Raw genomic sequence first — 22,751 nt, forward strand, 5'->3', positions numbered from 1 at the left:
CCCAGGGATTACATACAAATCCCAGCTGAAGTCAGCACCAATGTCCCGTAAAGCATCCGTTTTATGGCTGATACTGGATTTGGTGTGGAATTTAAGTTAAAGGCTCCTCTGTGCTACAGCTTCTACGTATAAGAGGAAGAGAGCCTCCTCCAGCTGCTGGAAGGGCTAACATCGAAGATAAGGCAAATCTAAAACCACGAGAAGGGTTTAAGCAAAGCTGACGCACCTGTAGCTGGGCCGTCACCAGTGGAGTCTGCGAAAATACACAGAGGAAAAACGATACTGTGAGCAAGGACCATTATCCAGGATACTCCTCTAAAACACTCAAAAATACTGACACTCAAAAGCTGTGACTTCTCTGGACAGAGATGACTGGCTCTTTGACAGTTGGGACGTCTGCACGCTAAGTGTGTGATAGGAATGGTTTGATAGAGCTTGTTGAGACCTGGCCTGCGGTTCTCGTTTCCTTGCTCTCCGCAGCACCTGTGGCACGATCGTCCCTGCAAGCAGCTAGCCCTCTATCACGGCAGGTGCCCCGCATGGCATCCCTGGGGCCCAGATACCACATTGCTGGTGAACCTGAACGCTACCCAGCCCTCTCCCCACCCTCTGTAGGCCCCCAGCCCCACCGATATGTCAACACTAATGAGCTGTGTCGCTCTGGTTCATTAGCAACAGAAGGTTTATACTGTCCACTGTGCCACGATTACAGGATTAACGAGTAGCCAGGATCACAGACAGCGCTCAGAGACCCGGCAAGGGGCTGAAACGTACAGAAGAGCACCAGTACCTGTTGGTCCTACTTTCGGATTGCCATCCACACCTACTCAAAGACCAAGAGAAAGAATGAGTAAGACAGTCATGTGATTCACAAAAGAAAACCAGATACTTTTTTTTTTTTTTTTTTTTTTTTAAGGATCAAACGCATTCTCTGTGGGCAGTTGGGAGTGTGGCAGCGAAGCCCATCAATGCTGGTTAAAGATCGGCAGGCAGCCTACGTGAGGGCCCGCTGGGTGAGCGGCACACTCTGCTTTTCAGCCTCACGATGTTTCATCTAATTGCTGGAAATACTGAAATTGAAAGCACATGAAAAATATGGTATTTATTTATTTACTTTTGGTCAGTTATGGGGCTGGAGGGGCTTTAGTAACTGAGCCAAGCTCAGCTCGTTGGAGGCGACACTGAGCAGAGTAGGGGCCCCTGTGTGATCTCGGATGTGCCTTTGTCGCCTTATCAATAAGATGAGGATGTAACAGTTTCTTTTATTAGACTGTGAAGGTCAAATGAGAGTATGGATGCGCTGGTTTCAGCCTCGAGCCTGGCACATGCCAAGCCCTCTGGACACCGGCTACTGCTCCAGCTCAGGGGACAGTGGACCGTTACCAACACCGTGGCATGTCCATCCAGGAATGGAATGTCTGATGACACAAATCCTCTCTCTAACTATCACAACTTTCAAGCGGCCGCAGGGGGGACCTTGAGCATTTTACAGACACACTAATTTAAAAGAAGGAAATCCAGCTCTTAAACAAACTGACTTAAAAAGATGGCTTGAAGCCCTGGATTCCTTTCTGAGTAACTACCTGCTGGCACTGACCTCTCCCTTCCCAGAGGCTGCTGATGGGTGAGACTCTCTCTGAGGGGTGCTGTGCCCTGTGGGGGCTCACCTGAGCAGATGGCACCGGCATCCTCGTGGTGCCCGCAGTTGTGCGAGAACCATCCGTTGTGCGTGCATTGCCACACCTTGGCTTCGTTTCCTGTGCACTGCACATCGTCCAGCATGACGTGGCCAGTGCCTCCATCAAAGTAGCTCTGAGCTGGGGCGGATAAGGCCGCGCCGCAGCCGAGCTGCTGGCACACCACCCTGGCGTCCGTCAGGTCCCAGCTGTCATCGCACACAGTGCCCCAGGTGCCATTGTAGAAGACCTCCACCCGGCCCTCACACCTGTGACTGCCGTTCACCAGTCTCAGGGATGCCCCTGGGGGACAGGAAGACAGAGGCTTCTGAGCTCTGGCGCTGTCTCCAAAACTCTAGGACCTTCTGCAGTTACAGAATGCCCTGCACCTGGCCACATTTTTTCCACGTTAGGCTATCGGATTCTAGGTAGCGTGGATTTCCTGATTTGCCTAGAATAATCCTGATTTATAAATGTTGTAGATCAAGCAATGCCTCTTAATTATTTTAAAGTCCCTTTTAAACTCTCAAAAGTATCCTGATTAGAGGATACATTGCATGGTCACCATAATCCACTGAGAGCTCTAGAATGTTCTCCATGTCCCGCTACAGAATATAAGAGGTCTGTTCTGGATGGTTTTTATATGGAATTCGGCTGGAATTAGGCGGGCTGGTAGTTGAAGCTGGAGGTAGGTTTATTGTAGAAGGATTTCCCCTACTGCATCTTCCCTTCCTTTGGAAAAGAGAGACCCTCCTTCGGATCCTCCATCGACACAAAGAGCCAATGCAAGATACGAGATTCAGCCATCTGTTTCTTTAGCCAGGATTTTTTGGTGGTGGAAAATGATAGCGAGTGGCAGAGCAGGGTGAGGGGTCAGCTGGGGGCTGTTAGTGTCAGAGTGGATGTCACTCAGGATTTAGGAAGCATCTCCTCTCATAGAGGGAAAGGACACAAATTAGATCTAACGTCCCTCCAAGGGACATACCAGGATACCTACCGTTCTCCCTTTCGTCTTGCTGAACGGCGTTGTACAGAGCATAAAACCCTGTGTTGGTGATCACGGCATCACTTCTGAACACCACGGTCATGATGTTTGAAGAGGAGAGGAACGTGAGTTCTGTCCCAGCACAAAATCTGCCCATGGAGAGTGAGGCAACTTGCCGTCCATCGAACACTTCAATAAAGTCATAAGGGCACCCATAGATGTCCTCTACTCTGAGGAGGGAAAGGCACAGTAAATCTCCCCAAGGAAATCTGCAGAAATGCCTTAAATAAAATCATCATTTGCATCGTATCCAGCCAAAACCTGCAATCATTGCTGTTACCTCTTTCCAGTCACATGTCCCGCTAGTGGACTTGACCCCTTACATACTGCTTCAATTTGTCCCCCTGTCCTTCCCTCCGGGCACTGGCCCAAGTCAGTCAGCCTTTCTCTGTGTCTCACCTGCTCTGTGTGAGCAGCCCCCTTCGGGTACCTTGGCTTTCAGTCTTTTCCACCATCTTCCTCTCTACCCCAAATGTATCCTGAGTGCCCCCTGACTCTTTATTCAAACTCTGCCACTCCCTGGGGGGGGGCAGGCATCCACTCGGGTCTCATTGTGTAAGACACTCAATGGGATCTGGAGCAGGAAGAAATGGTGCCTGCTATCAAAACTCCCAGGCCCTGTTAGTAGGACTCTTTCCTCGCATGCCCCAAACTGCCCGGTTCCAACCTAGATGATCAGAGAAGCTGTCCCTGACCATCCTACCAAATGCTGTCCTCACCCCCTCTGTTCTCTATCCTATTACCATATGTGTATAAATATTGTTCTTCATAGCACATATCAGCTTATCTCTAATGGAAATTGTCCATTGAGTTGCTGGTTTATTCAAGTACTATTTGCCTCTCCATCTAGAATGTAAACTCCACAAGGACAGAGATCTGTCTGTCTTGTTTGGCACTAGAAGTCCGTTCCTAGACCAGGGCCTGCACAGAAAGCAGGCTCGACAAATATATTTTAAAGATATCAACATTAATCTGACATGATAAAAATGGAAGATATGCACATTGGCTTTTAAACAATAGTCGGTGGCCCTTGAGGCAGGCATTGCAAGTGCTCGTTGCATAATACAAACACAATGGACACAGTTACACTTGTACCTGTGTGCAAATTTACTGAACTTGAAAACCTGTTTATTGCAGAACACATCTGTTCCAATGAAGTAAGAGCCAAGTACCTCAAAACAACCTTTTTTTTTTTTTTTTTTTTTAGAGAGAGAGCTAGTGGAGAGGTGGGCAAAGGCAGAGGGGGAGAGAAAATCCCAAGCAGACTCCCCGCTGAGCACAGAGCCCAATGCAGGGCTTGATCTCAGGACCCTGGGATCACGACCGGAACCAAAATTAAGAGTCAGATGTTTAACTGACTGAGCCATCCAGGTGCCCCACAACCCATTTTTAAAGTAAAAAAAAAAAAAGGATAACATTTATATGTAAGGCAACAATAGTGTGACAGTAACAGGTGACACTGAGAAATCATTTCATTGGAAAATAGGACACACTTGACTTAGTAAGAACGAAATGGCATATTTTAAATGTGGATATAATTTTTGTAGATCGAGTATGAAGAGAATTTCCATGAAGCTGAAATAGAAAAAAAAACCAACAAAAAACGAAGCAAGCTTTAAGCAGGGCTTCTCAGTCTCAGTGCTCTCCACATTTGGGGATGGAGAATTCTTTGCTGTGGGGGGCTGTCTTGGGGACCGTAGGACACTCAGCCGCATCCCTGGCCTCCAGCCACTATGGGACAGTGGAACCCTGCGCCCCCAACTGGACCATAAAAAATGCCTCCAGGCACAGGTGAATGTCCTGTGGGGACATCGTCAGCGGAGTCTCACTGGAGCAAAATAACTAACTTCATGTCTTTAGACACAAAAGGTAAATACCAATAAATCTAGGCTTAAAAACATCAAAAGCTGTAAGGCAGTAACTAAGCTCTGGCTGTAGGTAACACAGGAAGCAGCTCCTTGATTTGTAGATTCTGAAATTATAGTAGGAAATTCACGCTGGGAGAGTCACCTTGTGATTGCAGGGCGAGTGGGTCAGCGTGGCTGTTTGGAGTAACCGTTTTCCAGAAGTGATAAAATGACACTCTGTGCCCCCCAAATCATAGGACGGTGAATTTCATAGATTTGAATATATCGAACCAAACCTGCTCACCTCGCTTTCAATGAATCCATGGGTGTGGAATGAATGAATGAAAAACACATGTCGCTCACAATATGCAATGCTCCCTGATATTAGTTTTTGTTCTCCCCATTTGAAAGGAATTTTGGCCATCAGGTAAAACTAATCGGATCCATCCCGTGAGGATGGATCCACCGCCAACCCATTTCCCTTCTGAAGACAGCATTTAACCATTCAGCTCCTTGACTCCTGAGGCTGATGACCACACGTGGAGGTCTGACACAGACTGTGAACAATGTCAGGAAGAGAGAATGACCCAGATGGGACCCAGTGTAGAAAGATGAAACCAGGTTAAATATTATCAGGAAAAGCAATATTTCCATTAACAAGTGACTTAGGTGTATGTAGGTGTGTGTGTGTGCGTGTATATATATATATTCATGCATATAAATATGCATTAAAATAGGATAAATTCCTTTAAAAATGGGTACGGGTGGAGAAAGAACTGGGAATGAATGAAAGGAGGCTGTTTAATCTGTGCCTGAAAACTCTTACTAGGGGCATGAGAGATGTTCTTCGAGGCAAGAGAAAGCAGACTTGTTTCGTGTTGCATCAGAAGGAAGAATGAAGGGAGGGGAGTTAAGATGGCGGAGGAGTAGGGGACCCCTTTTTCAGCCGGTCCCCTGAGTCGAGCTGGATAGGTACCAGACCAGCCTAAATAACCACGGAATCAGCCTGAGACGCAGGATGATGCATCTGGATCTCTACAAATGAACATCTCCAGTGCTGAGTATTGAGGTACGAAGAGGGGAGCTGTAAACCGTGCACAGATATCGGAAGATAAACGGAAGGGGGAGGGAGCCGCCGCGTTCGGGCTCCGGGAAGCGGCAGCCACCTGCATGGGGGAGCGGGCGGACACACAGAGGGCACCCGCGAGAGAGCGGACTGAGACCGGTGAGCCGTGAACGCGCGCCACCAGGCATCTCCCGGAACACCGGAATCCCGGAGTGCTCACGGGATCCAGACTGAGACCGGGAACTCCGGAACGCGCGTGGGGCGGCTGGCGGCTGGCGGGCCACCTGCACGGGGGAGCGGGCGGACTCGCGGTCGGCACCCGCGAAACAGCAGACTGAGACCCTGAACCGGGTGCGCACGCCACCAGGCTTCTCACGGAACTCCGGAATCACGGTGTGCTCACCGGGCAAAGACTGAGACCGGGAGACCCGGGAGCGCGCGGGGCGGCTGGCGGCTGGCGGCATTAGAAACACAAAGGACAGAGACGGGGCGGCCCTGGAAGTGAGGGCTGGGACGCCGAGTTGGTGCGCACATCCCGGGACGCTGCAAGGTTGAGCAGCACCAACAGTAATAGAGTTAAAGTGGCCAGAACATCAGTGGAGAACGGGCCGCAATCCCTCGTTCTGCGACAATGCAGCCGCTGCTGCTCTGACCCTCAGAAGAGGCATAGCCGGCCGCCAGGGAAAGCCGCCAGAGAACAAAAGCCTGGAAATACCGGCTCACAGCGTGCCCATCCCCATCCCCCCTCGCAGGGGACACGGAGACTCTACCCAAACAGGGTTGCCTGAGTATCGGCGCAGCAGGCCCCTCCCCCAGAACACAGAAGGCAGGCTGAAAAATCAAGAAGCCCACAACCCGGGGTGCCTGGGTGGCGCAGTCATTGAGCGCCTATCTCCGGCTTAGGGCGTGATCCCAGCGTTCCGGAAAGGAGTCCCTCATCGGGCTCCTCCGCTGGGAGCCTGCTTCTTCCTCTCTCACTCCCCTGCTTCTGTTCCGTTCTTGCTGACTGTCTGTCTCCCTCTCTCAGATAAGTAAATAAATAAAATCTTTAAAGAAGAAGCCCACATCTCTAAGATCCCTATAAAACAAGGGGCATGGCCTGGGACCCAGTCAATAATTTGGGCTCTGGACAACCCCGCAACCTCTCCTCATCAGAATGACAAGAAGGAGAAGCCCCCCCCCCCAGCAAAGAAAAGACAGTGAGTCTGTGGCCTCTGCCACAGAAGTAACGGATATGGATGTAACCAAATTATCAGAAATGGAATTCAGAGTAACAATGGTCAAGATGATGAGTAGACTTGAAAAAAGTATTAAGGAAAATGTTACTGAGAATATAGAATCCCTAAGGGCGGAAATGAGAGCAAATTTGACAGAAATTAAAAATTCTATGAGCCAAATGCAGGCAAAACTAGAGGCTCTGACGGCCAGGGTCACCGAAGCAGAGGAAAGGGTTAGTGAATTGGAGGATGGGTTAATAGAGGAAAAAATGAAAATAGAAGATGGTCTTAAAAAAATCCACGCCCACGAATGTTGGCTACGGGAGATTACTGACTCAACGAAACGATCCAATGTTAGAATCATCGGCATCCCCGAGGGGGTGGAGAAAAACAGAGGTCTAGAAGAGATATTTGAACAAATTGTAGCTGAAAACTTCCCTAATCTAGCAAGGGAAACAAACATTCGTGTCCAAGAGGCAGAGAGGATCCCTCCCAAGCTCAACCACGACAAACCTACGCCACGTCACGTCATAGTGCATTTCGCAAATATTAGATCCAAGGATACAGTATTGAAAGCGGCCAGGGCAAAGAAATTTCTCACGTACCAAGGCAAAGGCATCAGAATTACGTCAGACCTGTCTACACAGACCTGGAATGAGAGAAAGGGTTGGGGGAGCATTTTTAAAGCTCTTTGAGAGAAAAACATGCAGCTAAGGATCCTTTATCCAGCAAGGCTGTCATTCAGAATTGATGGAGAAATAAAGACATTTCAGAATGGACAGTCACTAACCAATTTCGTAACCATGAAACCAGCCCTACAGGAGGTATTACGGGGGGTTCTATAAAAGTAAAAAGGCCCCAAGAGTGATACAGAACAGAAAGTCACAGCCAATACAAACAAAGACTTTACTGACAACATGGCAGAATTAAAAGCATATCTCTCAGTACTCAGCCTTAACATTAATGGTTTAAATTCTTGCTTTAACGCCACAGGGTTGCAGATTGGATAAAAAGAAATGACCCATCCATTTGCTGTCTACAAGAGACTCATTTCGAACCCAAAGATGCATTCAGACTGAGAGTAAGGGGATGGAGTACCATCTTTCACGCAAATGGACCTCAAAAGAAAGCTGGGGTAGCAATTCTCATATCAGATAAACTGGATTTTAAACTACAGACTATAGTTAGAGATGCAGAAGGGCACTATATTATTCTTAAAGGAAGTATTCAACAAGTGGATATGACAATTATAAATATATATGCCCCCAACAGGGGAGCAGCAAGATACACAAGCCAACTCTTAACCAGAATAAAGAGACATATAGATAAAAATACATTAATAGTAGGGGACCTCAACACTCCACTCTCAGAAATAGACAGAACACCCTGGCAAAAACTAAGCAAAGAATCAAAGGCTTTGAATGCCATACTCGACGAGTTGGACCTCATAGATATATATAGAACACTACACCCCAGAACCAAAGAATACTCATTCTATTCTAATGCCCATGGAACATTCTCAAGAATAGACCATGTTCTGGGACACAAAACAGGTCTCAGCCAATACCAAAAGATTGAAATTATCCCCTGCATATTCTCAGACCACAACGCTCTGAAATTGGAACTCAACCACAAGGAAAAATTTGGAAGAAACTCAAACACTTGGAGACTAAGAGCCATCCTGCTCAGGAATGACTTGATAAACCAGGAAATCAAAAATCAAATTAAACAATTTATGGAGACCAATGAGAATGAAAATACAACAGTCCAAAACCTATGGGATACTGCAAAGGCAGTCCTAAGGGGGAAATACATAGCCATCCAAGCCTCACTCAAAAGAATAGAAAAATCTAAAATGCAGTTTTTATATTCTCACCTCAAGAAGCTGGAACAGCAACAGAGGGACAGGCCTAATCCATGCACGAGGAAACAGTTGACCAAAATTAGAGCTGAAATCAATCAAGCAGAAACCAGAAGTACAGTAGAGCAGATCAACAGGACTAGAAGCTGGTTCTTGGAGAGAATCAATAAAATTGACAGACCACTGGCAAGACTTATCCAAAAGAAAAGAGAAAGGACCCAGATTATTAAAATTATGAATGAAAAAGGAGAGGTCACGACGAACACCATTGAAATTGGAAGGATTATTAGAAATTTTTATCAACAGCTATATGCCAATAAACTAAGCAATCTGGAAGAGATGGAATCCTTCCTGGAAACCTATAAACTACCAAGATTGAAACAGGAAGAAATTGATTTCTTAAACAGGCCAATTAATTATGAAGAAATTGAGTCAGTGATAAACAACCTTCCAAATAACAAAACTCCAGGCCCGGATGGTTTTCCTGGGGAATTCTACCAAACATTCAAAGAAGAAATAATACCTATTCTCCTAAAGCTATTTCAAAAAATAGAAACAGAAGGAAAGCTACCAAACTCATTCTATGAGGCCAATATTACCTTGATCCCCAAACAAGGCAAAGACCCCCTCAAAAAGGAGAATTACAGACCGATTTCCCTAATGAATATGGACGCCAAAATCCTCAACAAGATACTTGCTAATAGAATCCAACAGTTCATTAAAAGGATTATCTACCACGATCAAGTGGGATTCATACCTGGGATGCAAGCGTGGTTCAATATTGGCAAATCAATCAGCGTGACACATCATATCAACAAGAAAAGACTCAGGAACCATATGATCCTCTCAATCGATGCCGAAAAAGCATTTGACAAAATACAGCAACCTTTCCTGATTAAAACCCTTCAGAGTGTAGGAATAGAAGGTACATTTCTCAATCTCATAAAAGCCATTTATGAAAAGCCTACTGCAAATATTATTCTCAATGGGGGAAAAGCTGGAAGCCTTTCCCTTAAGATCAGGAACACGACAAGGATGCCCACTCTCGCCACTATTATTCAACATAGTACTAGAAGTCCTTGCAACAGCAATCAGACAACAAAAAGGGATCAAAGGTATTCAAATCGGCAAAGAAGAAGTCAAAATGTCTCTCTTCGCAGATGACATGATACTCTATATGGAAAACCCGAAAGAAGCCACTCCCAAACTATTAGAAGTTATAGAGCAATTCAGTAACGTGGCGGGATACAAAATCAATGCTCAGAAATCAGTTGCATTTCTGTACACGAATAACGAGAATGAAGAAAGAGAAATTAGGGAATCCATCCCATTTACAATAGCACCAAAAACCATACGTTACCTTGGAATTAACTTAACCAGAGACGTAAAGGACCTTTATTCTAGAAACTATAAATCACTCTTAAAAGACATTGAGGAAGACATAAAAAGATAGAAAGATATTCCATGCTCATGGATCGGAAGAATTAACATAGTTAAAATGTCCGTGCTACCCAGAGCAATCTACACTTTCAGTGCTATCCCGATCAAAATACCGAGGACATTTTTCAAAGAACTGGAACAAATAGTCCTTAAATTTGTATGGAACCAGAAAAGACCCCGAATCTCCAAGGAACTGTTGAAAAGGAAAAACAAAGTTGGGGGCATCACAATGCCGGATTTCGAGCTGTACTACAAAGCTGTGATCACAAAGACAGCATGGTACTGGCACAAAAACAGACACATAGACCAATGGAACAGAATAGAGAGCCCAGAAATGGACCCTCAGCTCTTTGGGCAACTAATATTTGATAAAGCAGGAAAAAACATCCGGTGGGAAAAAGACAGTCTCTTCAATAAATGGTGCTGGGAAAATTGGACAGCTACATGCAAAAGAATGAAACTTGACCACTATCTCACACCATACACAAAAATAAACTCCAAATGGATGAAAGACCTCGATGTGAGACAGGAATCCATCAAAATTCTAGAGGAGAACATAGGCAGCAACCTCTACGACATTGGCCAGAGCAACCTTTTTCATGACACATCCCCAAAGGCAAGAGAAACAAAAGATAAAATGAATTTATGGGACTTCATCAAGATTAAAAGTTTCTGCGCAGCCAAGGAAACAGTCAGAAAAACTAAGAGGCAGCCCATGGAATGGGAGAATATATTTGCAAATGACACTACAGATAAAGGACTGGTATCCAAGATCTACAAAGAACTTCTCAAACTCAATACACGAGAAACAAATAAACAAATCAAAAAATGGGCAGAAGATATGAACAGACACTTTTCCAATGAAGACATACAAATGGCTAACAGACACATGAAAAAATGTTCAAAATCATTAGCCATCAAGGAAATTCAAATCAAAACCACACTGAGATACCACCTTACGCCAGTTAGAATGGCAAAAATAGACAAGGCAAGAAACAACAATTGTTGGAGAGGATGTGGAGAAAGGGGATCCCTCCTACATTGTTGGTGGGAATGCAAGTTGGTACAGCCACTCTGGAAAACAGTGTGGAGGTCCCTTAAAAAGTTAAAAATTGAGCTACCCTATGATCCAGTCATTGCACTACTGGGTATTTACCCCAAAGATACAGACGTAGTAAAGAGAAGGGCCATATGCACCCCAATGTTCATAGCAGCAATGTCCACAATAGCTAAATCGTGGAAGGAGCCGAGATGCCCTTTAACAGATGACTGGATTAAGAAGTTGTGGTCCATATATACAATGGAATATTACTCAGCTATCAGAAAGAACGAGTTCTCAACATTTGCTACAACATGGACGGCACTGGAGGAGATAATGCTAAGTGAAATAAGTCAAGCAGAGAAAGACAACTATCATATGATTTCTCTCATCTATGGAACATAAGAACTAGAATGATCAGTAGGGGAAGAAAGGGATAAAGAAATGGGGGGTAATCAGAAGGGGGAATGAAACATGAGAGACTATGGACTATGAGAAACAAACTGAGGGCTACAGAGGGGAGGGGGGTGGGGGAATGGGATAGGCCGGTGATGGGTAGTAAGGAGGGCACATATTGCATGGTGCACTGGGTGTTATACGCAACTAATGAATCATCGAGCCTTACATCGGAAACCGGGGATGTACTGTATGGTGACTAACATAATATAATAAAAAATCATTATTAAAAAAAAAAAAGAAGGAAGAATGAAGATGAGAAAATGGGAACGAAGAAGAACCAGGTTGGGTTCAGCCCCAGGAAAAAGCAGTGTCCCCCCGATGGAGTGGCCCGAGAGTGGAGGGGTGAGGTCTTCGTGTATGTGACCCCAGCTGAGGCCCCCTCGGTGGCCTGGGATCAGGGAAGCTCCTGGGGTATTTGGGGTCCTCTCCAACCACATAGGAAGTTGAGCTCAATGATTCTAAGTCTCCTAAGCTCAGGTGACCAGACCAATTTTCACCCAAAATGTGAAAGGATATGTCACTCGGTGCTGTAGGCTGAAAGTTCGTGTCTTCTCACAATTCCTGTGTTAAAACCTAACCCCCAACAGGATGGTATGAGGAAGTGAGGGCAGAACCTTTGGGAAGTGAGGGCAGAACCTTCATGACAGGACAAATGGCCTTACAAAGAGTCCTGGAGAAAGTTCCCTTGTCTCTTCTATCAGGTGAGGCTATCGTGAAAATATGACCATCTGTGAGGCAGGAAGCAGGCCTTCACCAGACCCCGAATCTTGATCTTGGACTTTCCACCCCCCAGGATTGTGAGAAATAAATTTCTGTTGTTTATGGAGCTACCCAGTTTGTGATATTTTTGTTATAGATGCCAAGTTGACTAGGTGTGTGGAAAGGCCGCCTCCTTGAGGAAAGCATGGATTCCAGTCTAATCTGGCCTTTGACGTAGAAAAAGGCAAAACTGCTTACTTCAGGCTTGGGATCACCAGTTCTATATGGAACTTCTCATCCACGTGTATCACCCAGATACACTCCACGTCAGTGGGGTAGTTCGCTGGATACCAAGGACTGGAGAAGGAGCCCAAGAGGCCTGAAATTACTCCCCCACAAGAGTTACTTCCTCCTGTGGGCAGACAAGAGACCACTGGTTGGCTTCTTCAGGCATGCACTTGTATTTTCCCAGGAGTAGAATCTAGAATTCCATCAAGTTCAACAGGAAGTCACAAAATGGGAAGGGATCATGGTGGTACAGACACCATTGTAGCTTGGCTGGTGTATGACGGTACCCCTGAGAGGGAATGAGGGAGAAAAGATGTGTGACTGGTACCAGGGTGGGACCCTGAGATTGTAGACGAGACCGGAAGTGGGCTGGGACATGTACACGACAGGTGTGGGGTGTCCAGCTGATAACTCATTAATGCTCTGCCCGGCTTCCTGTCATGCAAACCAGCTCAATTCAGAAGTAGACAATCCATCCATCTGTGAGGGCTCCAGCCCACCAATTCCTTCCCCTCAGGCAGCCAGGACAGGCCGACATCTATTCTGCTTTCATGAATTATCAGAGCGATTCACCCCCTACAAGTTATACTGTCAATGAAAGGGAGTTACCTCGCGGTGTAGGCCGACCTCGCGGCGTAGGTCCACCTGGGAGCGTAGGCCCACCTCGAGGTGTAGACCCTTGAGGGATGGGAGCTGCAAAAACCAAAACCGGAGAAAATCAGGAAAGCGCTCAGCGTCACAAAAGCGTCATATATTTACATACGACTGAATGAACCTGTTACTATCCTCGAGTCTTGATACGTGGTGTGGGCTCCCTCATTTCTCTTTTCTCTCCTAATGTGGGACTCGGTGTCTCCCCTTCTTTCAGTGATTCACCAAGAAATCACAGACAACGCCCAGCTCCATGACTTGTTTTCTCTTCTGAGTTACGATCCACCAACCCCAGGGCTGTCCTGAGATGGATCGGTCGGGAGGTATGACCCACAGTAGCATCACTGGGCTTATGAGTTCATGCCACTGCAGAAAGCACAGAAAGGCATAGGGACAAGGGACAAGACCAGACAGCCAAGAGCCTCGGTGGGGAAACGCAGGTGGGACACGCATTCCATTGAAGTCGATGGGCCCCAGTGGGGAGCTTCCTCCTTTCTTGTGTCCTTTTGGCTTTGATTTCCGTGAGGCATCTATTTCTATATTCTAGATGTATCCTTGGGCACCACTGCCTGGCAGGTCAAGGGCAGGGCAGGTTTTGAAAGCCTGTCCATTGGAAAGCTGGTGCTTGTCAGAGTTTTACACTAGGGATTAGGGTGCATGGAGTTTGAAGCAAATGGGTCAGGTGCATTTGAGAATTCCTTTATCTCCATGGTCCTTTTTGGGCGGCATTGCTGCGAACCGCAGAGCAGTGAGGGCAGGGGCGCCACCGCTGCCTGCCCTTCTCAATCCTCCAGGAAGGGTGCTGGACAGCAGCAGAGTAAATTTTCTCTGACCTAAAGTTGTCTCAGAAGGAATTCCCTTTTGGGGTGCTGGGAGGTGCAGCCCGTTAAGCATCCGAACCTTGGTTTTGGCTCAGTTCGGGATCTCAGGGTTGTGATCTCAGGGTGGTGAGATCGAGCCCCATGTCTGGCTCCATGTTCAGGGTGGAGTCAGCTTAAGATTCTTTCTCCCTCTGCCCCTCCACTCACTTGCACTCTCTCTTCCTCTCTCTCTCTCAAATAAATAAATCTTAAAAAAAAGAGGCAAGTCCCTTTTGTTAAAATGTTTGAGATGCAGTGTTTCCCTGAGAGAATTAAATGGCAAAGCCTTATTTTGTGTGTGTGTCCCGGCAAATACGTAATGCTTTATCCAGAAGTGATTCCCCTACATACAAGTGGGTAGTATTTAGACATCAAGGGTTTCATTTTCCCCCCTAATGTCTTTTATTCCATGATGCATTCTCTTGTTCACTCGTTATGCATCTGTGCCTCAGAAAAGGAATGTTGTAGCAGAGAGAAAGGAGAGAAAAGCCTTCCGAGGTTTGCAACCCTAGACTGCAAGTGGGACTCCGCAGGAGCTGTCTGATGAACTGAAAGCCCTGTCCTCCCTCCTTTCTCCTCCTCTCTGGCTCCAGGCTAGGGGAGATGTTTCACCGGGGAAAAGCCAGAGGGCGCCAAAGGGAGGTGGCTGCTTGTCAGTGCCTTCAGGGTTCCGTGGGTTCTGCCCGCCCCCCCAACAGCTGCTGCATGCTTTGTGGGTCCCAATGCAAAATGAAAATGTGGGGCCTTAGCTGGAGATGGGGAAGTCAATAGCCCCTTCCTATAGGTTCACTTCTGCATCCTACACGAGGTGGGCAGCCTCCAGGGGATGGTGACCTCCACTCGGGATGCCTTTGGGATCTGGATTGGAGTGGGTCAGAGCCCCCCCCAACCAAGTGTCCCTCCAAATGTGTCGCGGTGGTGCCAGCCCCGGGTAGGGACAGGCTGCTAGCCACCTTGCCCATCCCCGAAACACTACAGGGTGCACCTCAGCCTTGACCTGCCCCACCCCAGGCTCCCACTGAAGGCAGAAGGCGGAGGGAGTCCCTGCGCAGGGTTGGGAAGGAGGCTGGGTGGGGCCCAGGGTGCCAGCAGGCGGTGCAGTGGGCAGCTGAGAGCCTGTCCTGGAGGGGTAGGTGGCTGCAGGAGGCAGGACCACACGTGCTCAGATATCGCTGGGATCTTGAGTTTGGAGGTCACTGCCGCGCATTGACTCTGAGTCGGTTACCAGAACAATGTGTACCCTTTTTCTATTCCTGCTGTGTTGGCGAAGTCCGAAGGCTCCCAGAGCAGCCCCAAATGGCTTCGCTTCTCACGCTCAGCCTGTTCTTGACCCTCTGGGAAGAGTGTGGCATGGACTCATCTGTGTTTTCTCCCACACTTTAATTTTCCAACTCATGTTCCTGGGAAGCAAACCTTCCTATCTTCCCTCCTCTCCATCTTGGCCCTCTTCTCAGCCATGGTGATGGAACTTTCTCCCCCTTTCCCTTCTTGCCCTTCCTTGCTCTACTGTCCAGAGGGGAGTTTTGGGTGCCATCTCATTCGGGAAATGTGGCTCTTAGCTTACTGTCTGAGCCGTTCGTTCTCAACTTGTTGCATGTTGGAACCACACAGGAGGCTCTAAATATTACCGATGACCTGGTGTGAGCCAAGAGATTCTGATGTGACGGGTCTGGGTGCGGCCTGGGTGTCAGGGATTTCAAAGCTCCCTGGGAGATCAGTGCCTAGGTCACTCTCCACCGGTGTCTAGCTCAAGACAGATTAGATTTCTTTTTCACTTGCACAGATGTTAGAAGTTCACAGTAGTGGACGTACCTGAGGGTGTAGGGGTCCCACCTGGAGCCCAGGCCCCAGCATCTGCAAGAATGAAAAAAGAGGTAAATTTAGGAAATCTAAGTTACATTTCATGAAGACCAGTAGTGGTTTCCCAGTGTGGGCAGGTCTCAAGCAGGCAAGCTTCATGTGACGTAAACAAGAACAAGGGCATGTTAGATTCTGGAAAAGGAGCTCGGACCCGGGAGAGGTTGCAGTGACAAGGACCTGCCAATCGGGTGGCTCTGGCTTGCATTTCTTTAGAGCAGGTCAGTCTCTCAGCGTTCCTTGTCAACCTGGCTGCGGGGCACTCATCTGCGGGGCCACCATTCTCAGCTTCCCTGGCCCTGCTCGGTGCGCACCCTCCGCCCGTCACTCAAATTCTGCTGCTGGAAAGGTCAGAAAGAAGCTGCCGTGGGGAGAGAGGCTACCTGAGCAGATGACACCCGCGTCTTCATGGTGGCCGCAGTTGTGGTCCGACCAGCCGGAGCTAGGACACTGGCCAAGGTGGTTCTCGCTTCCTGAACACTGAATGTTATCCAGGAGGATGTTTCCAGAGCCTGGACCGAAGTGAGCCTTTCCAGGGGCTGCAATGGCCCTTCCACACCCCAGCTGTCGGCATACCACCTGGGCTTCGTTCAGGTCCCAGAGGTCATCACACACGGTGCCCCAGGCCCCCTGGTGGAGGACCTCCACGCGTCCTGAGCACTGTCCAGAGCCGCCCACCAGCCGCAGCTGGAGTCCATCCTCTAAACAGAGCAGGGTTTTAGTTTGGAGCTTGGGAAGTTTTAAGTAGGAAGGATTTCTAGCTCCTGCATTTGTGTCAAAGGAAGATAAAAGCAAGAACAAAGCCTAAGTCTGTCTGGATTCAGTAATAGGGCTTACAGGCATAAGGCGAGACAGAGGAGGGTTTGAATCCAGCTCTACTGCTCTCTAGTTGTGTAACCTTTGACAAGTTGTTTCATCTCCCTGGGCCTCAGTTTCCTCATCTGTAAAATGGAGGCTCCGGCAGCATGCATCTCAGGGGGCGATGAGTGCGTGGGAGTGGGAATACAAAGCACAGTGCTCTGCACCCAGGACATCTTCGTGTCTGCAGGTCTTGCTGTGTGGGTCTCTGACACAATACTGGGGTCCTGGAGGAAGGGATCCCCAACTGTGCTTTTGGACGTGACTTGGGTAAGTGTAGATTTAATCCTCTGAAGGCACTTGGGCCACCAGGGTGTCTGTGACTTCATAAAGCCCAACGGGGATGGCTATTTCTGCGTTGATGGGCGGTGGCCCGCCAGAATGACGGGCTGCCTCCTGGAGACCTTCCCTTACTGAGTTCACAAGCTCTGCCACTCTCACCTTGGTTTCTGTTTCTCTAGCGCGTCCCCGAGAGTCCCCGAGAGCCTTTTTATTTGCTATTCTGTCTGCCTGGAATGCCCCCTCACTGTCACCCATCACATGTCCCCCGAACAAGGTTGTCCATTCCCACTCAAGCCGCAGGAGTACCCTCCCCACCTGGGCATTCTCTTCTGTCCCCCAGCCTCTGTCTTCCCACGCACTACCAGTACCCCCAAATCATCTTGTCATTTCAGCCTCACATCGCTGCCTGATTGCAGTTGCCCATGTGATGCTCTTAGTGGGAAAATCTAACAGCTACCCAGTGGGGCTTATGGGGCCAATTGTGGGGCCTTTGAAAAACTGAATCCCAGGCCTTTGCGAGTAGGGGAGTCTCTCAAGTTAGAAAACTATTCTGTCTTCTAAAGGCCTGAGGCTTCCTACCCGACTCTCCTCCGCCCTGGGGAATGACGTTGAACAGAGCATAAAAGCCAGTGTTGGTGATCATAGAATCACTTCGGAACACCACGGTCATGATGTCTGAGGAGGAGAGAAATATCACCGCTGCTGAGGCACAGAACTTCCCCATGGACAGCGAGGCAATCCTGGGGCCATCGAAGATTTCGACGGAGTCGTAGGGGCATCCGAGGATATCCTCCAGGCTGGGGGCATCGAAGTGGAATGTTAGTGGCAGGTTCAAACTTCCTAGACCTTAAAACTTAAAAAAGTGCAACAGTCATAGGATTAAATATTTGGATTTACTTTTTTTTATTTTTTATTTTTTTATTTTATAATAATATTTTTTAATTATATTCTGTTAGTCACCATACAGTACTGGATTTACTTTAAACTGCATATTGACATATAAAGTATCAGTTAACTTCTACAGATGCCTTATTCCGTTAAGTCTTATTTTGTCTGAGGATTGTGGGAGGCTCACGGTGATGACTTAGGCACAGAGATTTGAAAATCATAATGGCTCTGGCCAATCGCCGTCTACACGAAACATTAGAAATGCCAGCGTATACCTGCAAATACAGTCTTACCAGGCCAACGTCCCCATGATCAGCAACAGCATGTAATCAACATCACGGCCAGATTTTCCTACCTCTATATTCCACAGTTTCCATGCTCAAATTCTTGGGGAGAAAAACCTCGATTTTCAAATAAAAATGCCAGCACGTAGAGTCTCTGCACCTCGGCCGTCGCTGACGAGGGATGTGCGTGAGGCTGATTTTGAAGGAACAGATTACCTATAACGGGATGGACTTTGGAGCTGTGGGTTCAAGGTTCTCACTTCCTTGTGGGCTGTCTGTGTCCTTAGGCTTCCAGCCAACAAAGACAGCATGTTTCTAGAATATTCTTCGGCATAGGGCATGCTCGACTCCATGGGCCGAGCAGTAATTCAGTGTGTGCTAAGGGTGGATTTTCATAGCATCTCTCCGTGCTGCTGTGTTTGCAGTGAGATGTGCGTCGTATACAAAACGGGCTTTGTGCAGACTCCACCCACAGAATCACATGCTGGAGAAGAGCTGGAGCTTTGACAGAGACAGACCTAGCTGGTTAGCCTTGGGCTCATCAGTTAGCATCCCTGAACCTCAGGTTCTCATCTTCAGTGGAGAGGACAGGGGCGTATACCTTAGGGCTATAGTGATGCTGGCATATTACAAAGCATACAAAATAGGGCTGGATACACAGCCAACACTGAAAAATGTCCGTTATTATTTCATGCCACGGAAATAAAAAAAAATGTCCGTGCCTTAGAGAAATGTATTCCCTACGTGCCAGAGATGAGGCCCGGCCTCCCCTGGCTCCTTTCACTCAGAGGCAACACTGAGATGATCCAGGGCCTGGGCCTGGAGTAGGTGGCTCACGTGTGTGTATGGAAAGCCTTCTACTGCTTGCTTAAAATTTAGATAAAGGAAAAAGAAAATCTAAGAGGATAAATATTGGTACCCATTGTATAACAAGGGCAAGCTGGTAAGGAGAATTTGGGCGACATTCTTAGAAAAAAAATCAGAAGAAGAGCTATTGTCATAAGGTTGAGTTAAATATGTCAATAAACCACTTATTCAATTTTTCAAACTAGAAGTAACTCCTTGAATAGCACTACAAAATAAAATTCACCTTCAAATTGGGAAGCATTTTGTGTTCTTCTGTCCCCCCCCCAAATATTTCCTACTAAAAGAAATATCTTTATTCTGAATTCACAAACCAATATTCTTATTTAGAAAGAATCTGCTCTGAAAACGTTGTTTCCTTACTGCAAAGTTGGGATCATGAGTTGTATACGGAATTTTTTATCCACGTGAATCTCCCAAACACACTGGACGTCTGTTGGGTAGCTTTCCGGGTACAGCGGACTGGAAAAGGAGCCAGAGAGACTCGACAAGACGCCCCCGCAGGAGCTACTTCCTCCTGGAGCCAGAGGAGAAAGGATGTCAGCATGTGTCCCTGAGGCATCACCTATGGGACCCCAGTCACGACCCGCTCACACCCGGTGGTCTGGGGGAGTGAGGCAGCGACCCACCTGGTGGGCACACCCAGACTGTGTGTACTGACTTTGAACTTAAACGTCTCTGGGGAAGGAGAGCCCATTCGATCTCGTTCTGATGGGGCGAAAGTATTAATATGCAGGAGTTCCCTGCCTTTTCCTCTCCCCGTACCCTCTGCTAAAGAAAATATTGTATCTGTCAGGTCTGTTCACTGCCTCCTCCCTCTTCTAAGGTGGCAGGATTCTTGCTTGTAGAGAGAGATGCAGAGAGGATCCACATAGGGGGTTGGGAAGGAGGGACGAAGGGACAGAGATTGTTAAGCCTGGGTAAGGTGTGCGTTTGGGAAGTTTCGGGGAACAAGAGGCTCCAGAACAACTTTGGGGTCTGATGAGCTGGAGAGAAGGGGACGATGTGGACCGTTGAAGGAGGCTATGACTGGCCGCCCCCTTAAGTTCTTTTTCACCACCTTTTCTGGGTAGATTGTGTTTCCTTTAACTCGGTATCTACTGAGACTGAAACTTACAGGTCTTTGGATTTATAAGAGTTACACAAGTGAAATCTCATTCTTCCATATATTTTACGTCATATTCGTCAAGATCGATACTCACGCATCTGTACACATGCAGCACGACACACAGAAGAGCAGAAATCTTAGAATCATCCAATTATTTTAGAGGAAATTTGAGCACAGAACATGAGTTGTTGACCTTGTCCTTAAATTACCAAGTTGCTTAATTTTCTCCTTTCTGTTTTTGCCTAACTTGTCATGCTCCTAGAATTCCAAGATTCTTGGTCTTTCCTGCGACAGATGGCGGGAAGTAGGGGTGCACCCAGTCATCTCGGAGCTATCCTGTTGGTTGTGTTGTAGTTACAACTGGGCCAGGTCAGATAGACACAAAAACCCTGGGGCTGGATTTCTCGAAACCTCTTCACATGAGCTGGTGCCCATCGTGGGTGCCCCCTGCAGGACCATACCTGGAGAAGGCAGGCTGGCTACCACCAGTTGGACGAGCCACATTCTCTTCAAGTCTCTTGTCACCCTCCCACCGACTTTGACCTGAGCAGATCCACACACCCCCTTCCCAGCCTGCCCCTTTGGTTAACAAGTCTGTATTTACAGGCCTTAGTAGTGAAAATGGATGCCCCTTGGTGAGGCTACAGTGGGGACTGAGGGGCTCCATCGGCTGATGTCCTGACTCCCCTGGTGTTCTCATGGAAGGAGCCATGACAGGACTGGCCTGGGAGGTGGACCAGCAGCCCCTCACCCGTGCTGTGCCAGCCTCTCTGTGCCACGTCCCGGGCACACTGCCCAGCATCTGCTGTGACGGTTGGTATGGAGTTACATCTCAATTTAAAACAAGTGACTACCTGTTATATGATCCCGAGAAGCTGTGGAAAGACCTAGAAGGAAAAAAAAAAGGAGATCATGCTGACATCCAGGGGAAAAATACTGAGTGTCATCTACAAGTTAGGGAAATGTGAAGGGTGTTCTCTGAAATGTCAATGTACTTAGTGCCAACTGAGAAAGGTCTGAAGGTGCTGAGTGATATTTCTATTGTCCTGTGGTAGATTAAGGAAGGTCACACATTCTTGGACATGCCTCCTGTCAGGAAGTGGGATCTACGTCTCTTCTCGCGAACCTGGGTGGCTTCTGTTTTGGCCAACAGAATATGGTGGAAGTGACACTGTGCCTTAAGGGACTGAAAGCTTCCACTTCTTGTCTCTGGGAACAGTGGCTTGTTCATGGCACCCTGAGCCACCTTGTAAGATGAAAGTTTAGCCTGCTGGAGAGACCATGTGAAGAGTCCCAAGACCACCTGGAAAGGAAGAGGGCCCTGACTGAGCCTACCTTCCAGCTTTCTCCTCCAAGCACCAAGCATGTGAGTGCAGCTGTCCTCAACTCTCCAGACCACCCTGGATGTGAAGCCCACCGAGTGACCCTGCTCAGAGCCATGTGGAGCAGAAGAATCTCCTATCTGAGCCCTGCCCAAATTCCTGACCCACAGCAACATAACATGTCATTAAATGGTTGTTGTGTTAAAACACTCTGTTTTTGGAGTAGCAACAGATAACCAGAATTGCTCCTTTCACTTAACATGGTCTTCCTCATTTCCCCATCATCTATGTACTTCAGCATAGCTGAGTTATATAAATTGAGAACTCTAGGTAGGCCTTCATTTGAATGTCCACTTCCTTTGACCTCCATCCATGGCCTTTGAACTTTGGACGGTCCTCCCTCCTGCTCATGACCCCAGAACACCAAGAACACATTACGTTCTTCTCTAAGAAAGTGTCCAAAAGAGGTGCTCCTGCCAATGACTTATGACTTGTGCACATGGAGGCAGTCAGGTTCATTCAAAGGGCAAGAGATGAGGTCTGCAAAGTCCAGTTCTGCTACTTTCTTTCTTTTCTCTCTTTTCTGAAAGTTTATTTATTCATTTACTTGAGAGAGAGAGAGAGAGGGAGAGCATGCAGGAGTCAGGGGAGGGGCAGAGAGAGGGAGGGAGAATCTCCAGCAGAATCCCCACTGAGCACAGAGCCTGACATGGGGCTCGATCCCATGACCCTGAGATCATGACCTGAGCTGAAATCAAGAGTCGGATGCTTTACCTGACTGAGCCACCCAGGCGTCCCCAGTTCTGCTACTTTCTAATTCAATTATCTCTTGTAGGCTTTTAGATCTCCTTAATCCTCAGCTCTGAGGATTAGATACGTTTATTCATACAGAAACCGCAGCATCATTCCTGCTCCTGCACAGAGGCTCAGAAATGTCTATTGCGATGAAACAAAATGCCTTTTCATTTACCTCCAGTATCTTCTCAGAATTTACATTGCATGTATTGGTCTGGTTTTTCTAATCTTTGTTTTTTATCATAGATGAAGATCACTCAATCCTTAAATGAGAAAATCCCTGAAATCAGGCAAAAGTCGTAAGATTCCCCAAAAGCATGTGCTTCGTGGGCAGACTGATCGTGT

At 47.5% G+C, this 22,751-nt stretch overlaps 1 protein-coding gene across 1 annotated transcript in view; it reads right to left on the bottom strand.

The window, feature by feature from the left end:
• Positions 1-22,751, bottom strand: part of LOC113251638 (deleted in malignant brain tumors 1 protein) — a 108,117-nt gene that overhangs the window by 29,642 nt on the left and 55,724 nt on the right. The window contains 5 exon segments of the mRNA XM_048218764.2: positions 227-253; positions 1,668-1,979; positions 17,740-17,942; positions 19,545-19,698; positions 21,144-21,176. Coding sequence (XP_048074721.1) covers positions 227-253; positions 1,668-1,979; positions 17,740-17,942; positions 19,545-19,698; positions 21,144-21,176 — 729 coding nt within the window.

Source organism: Ursus arctos, unplaced genomic scaffold (assembly GCF_023065955.2).
Source record: "Ursus arctos isolate Adak ecotype North America unplaced genomic scaffold, UrsArc2.0 scaffold_7, whole genome shotgun sequence".
Lineage (NCBI taxonomy): Eukaryota > Metazoa > Chordata > Mammalia > Carnivora > Ursidae > Ursus > Ursus arctos.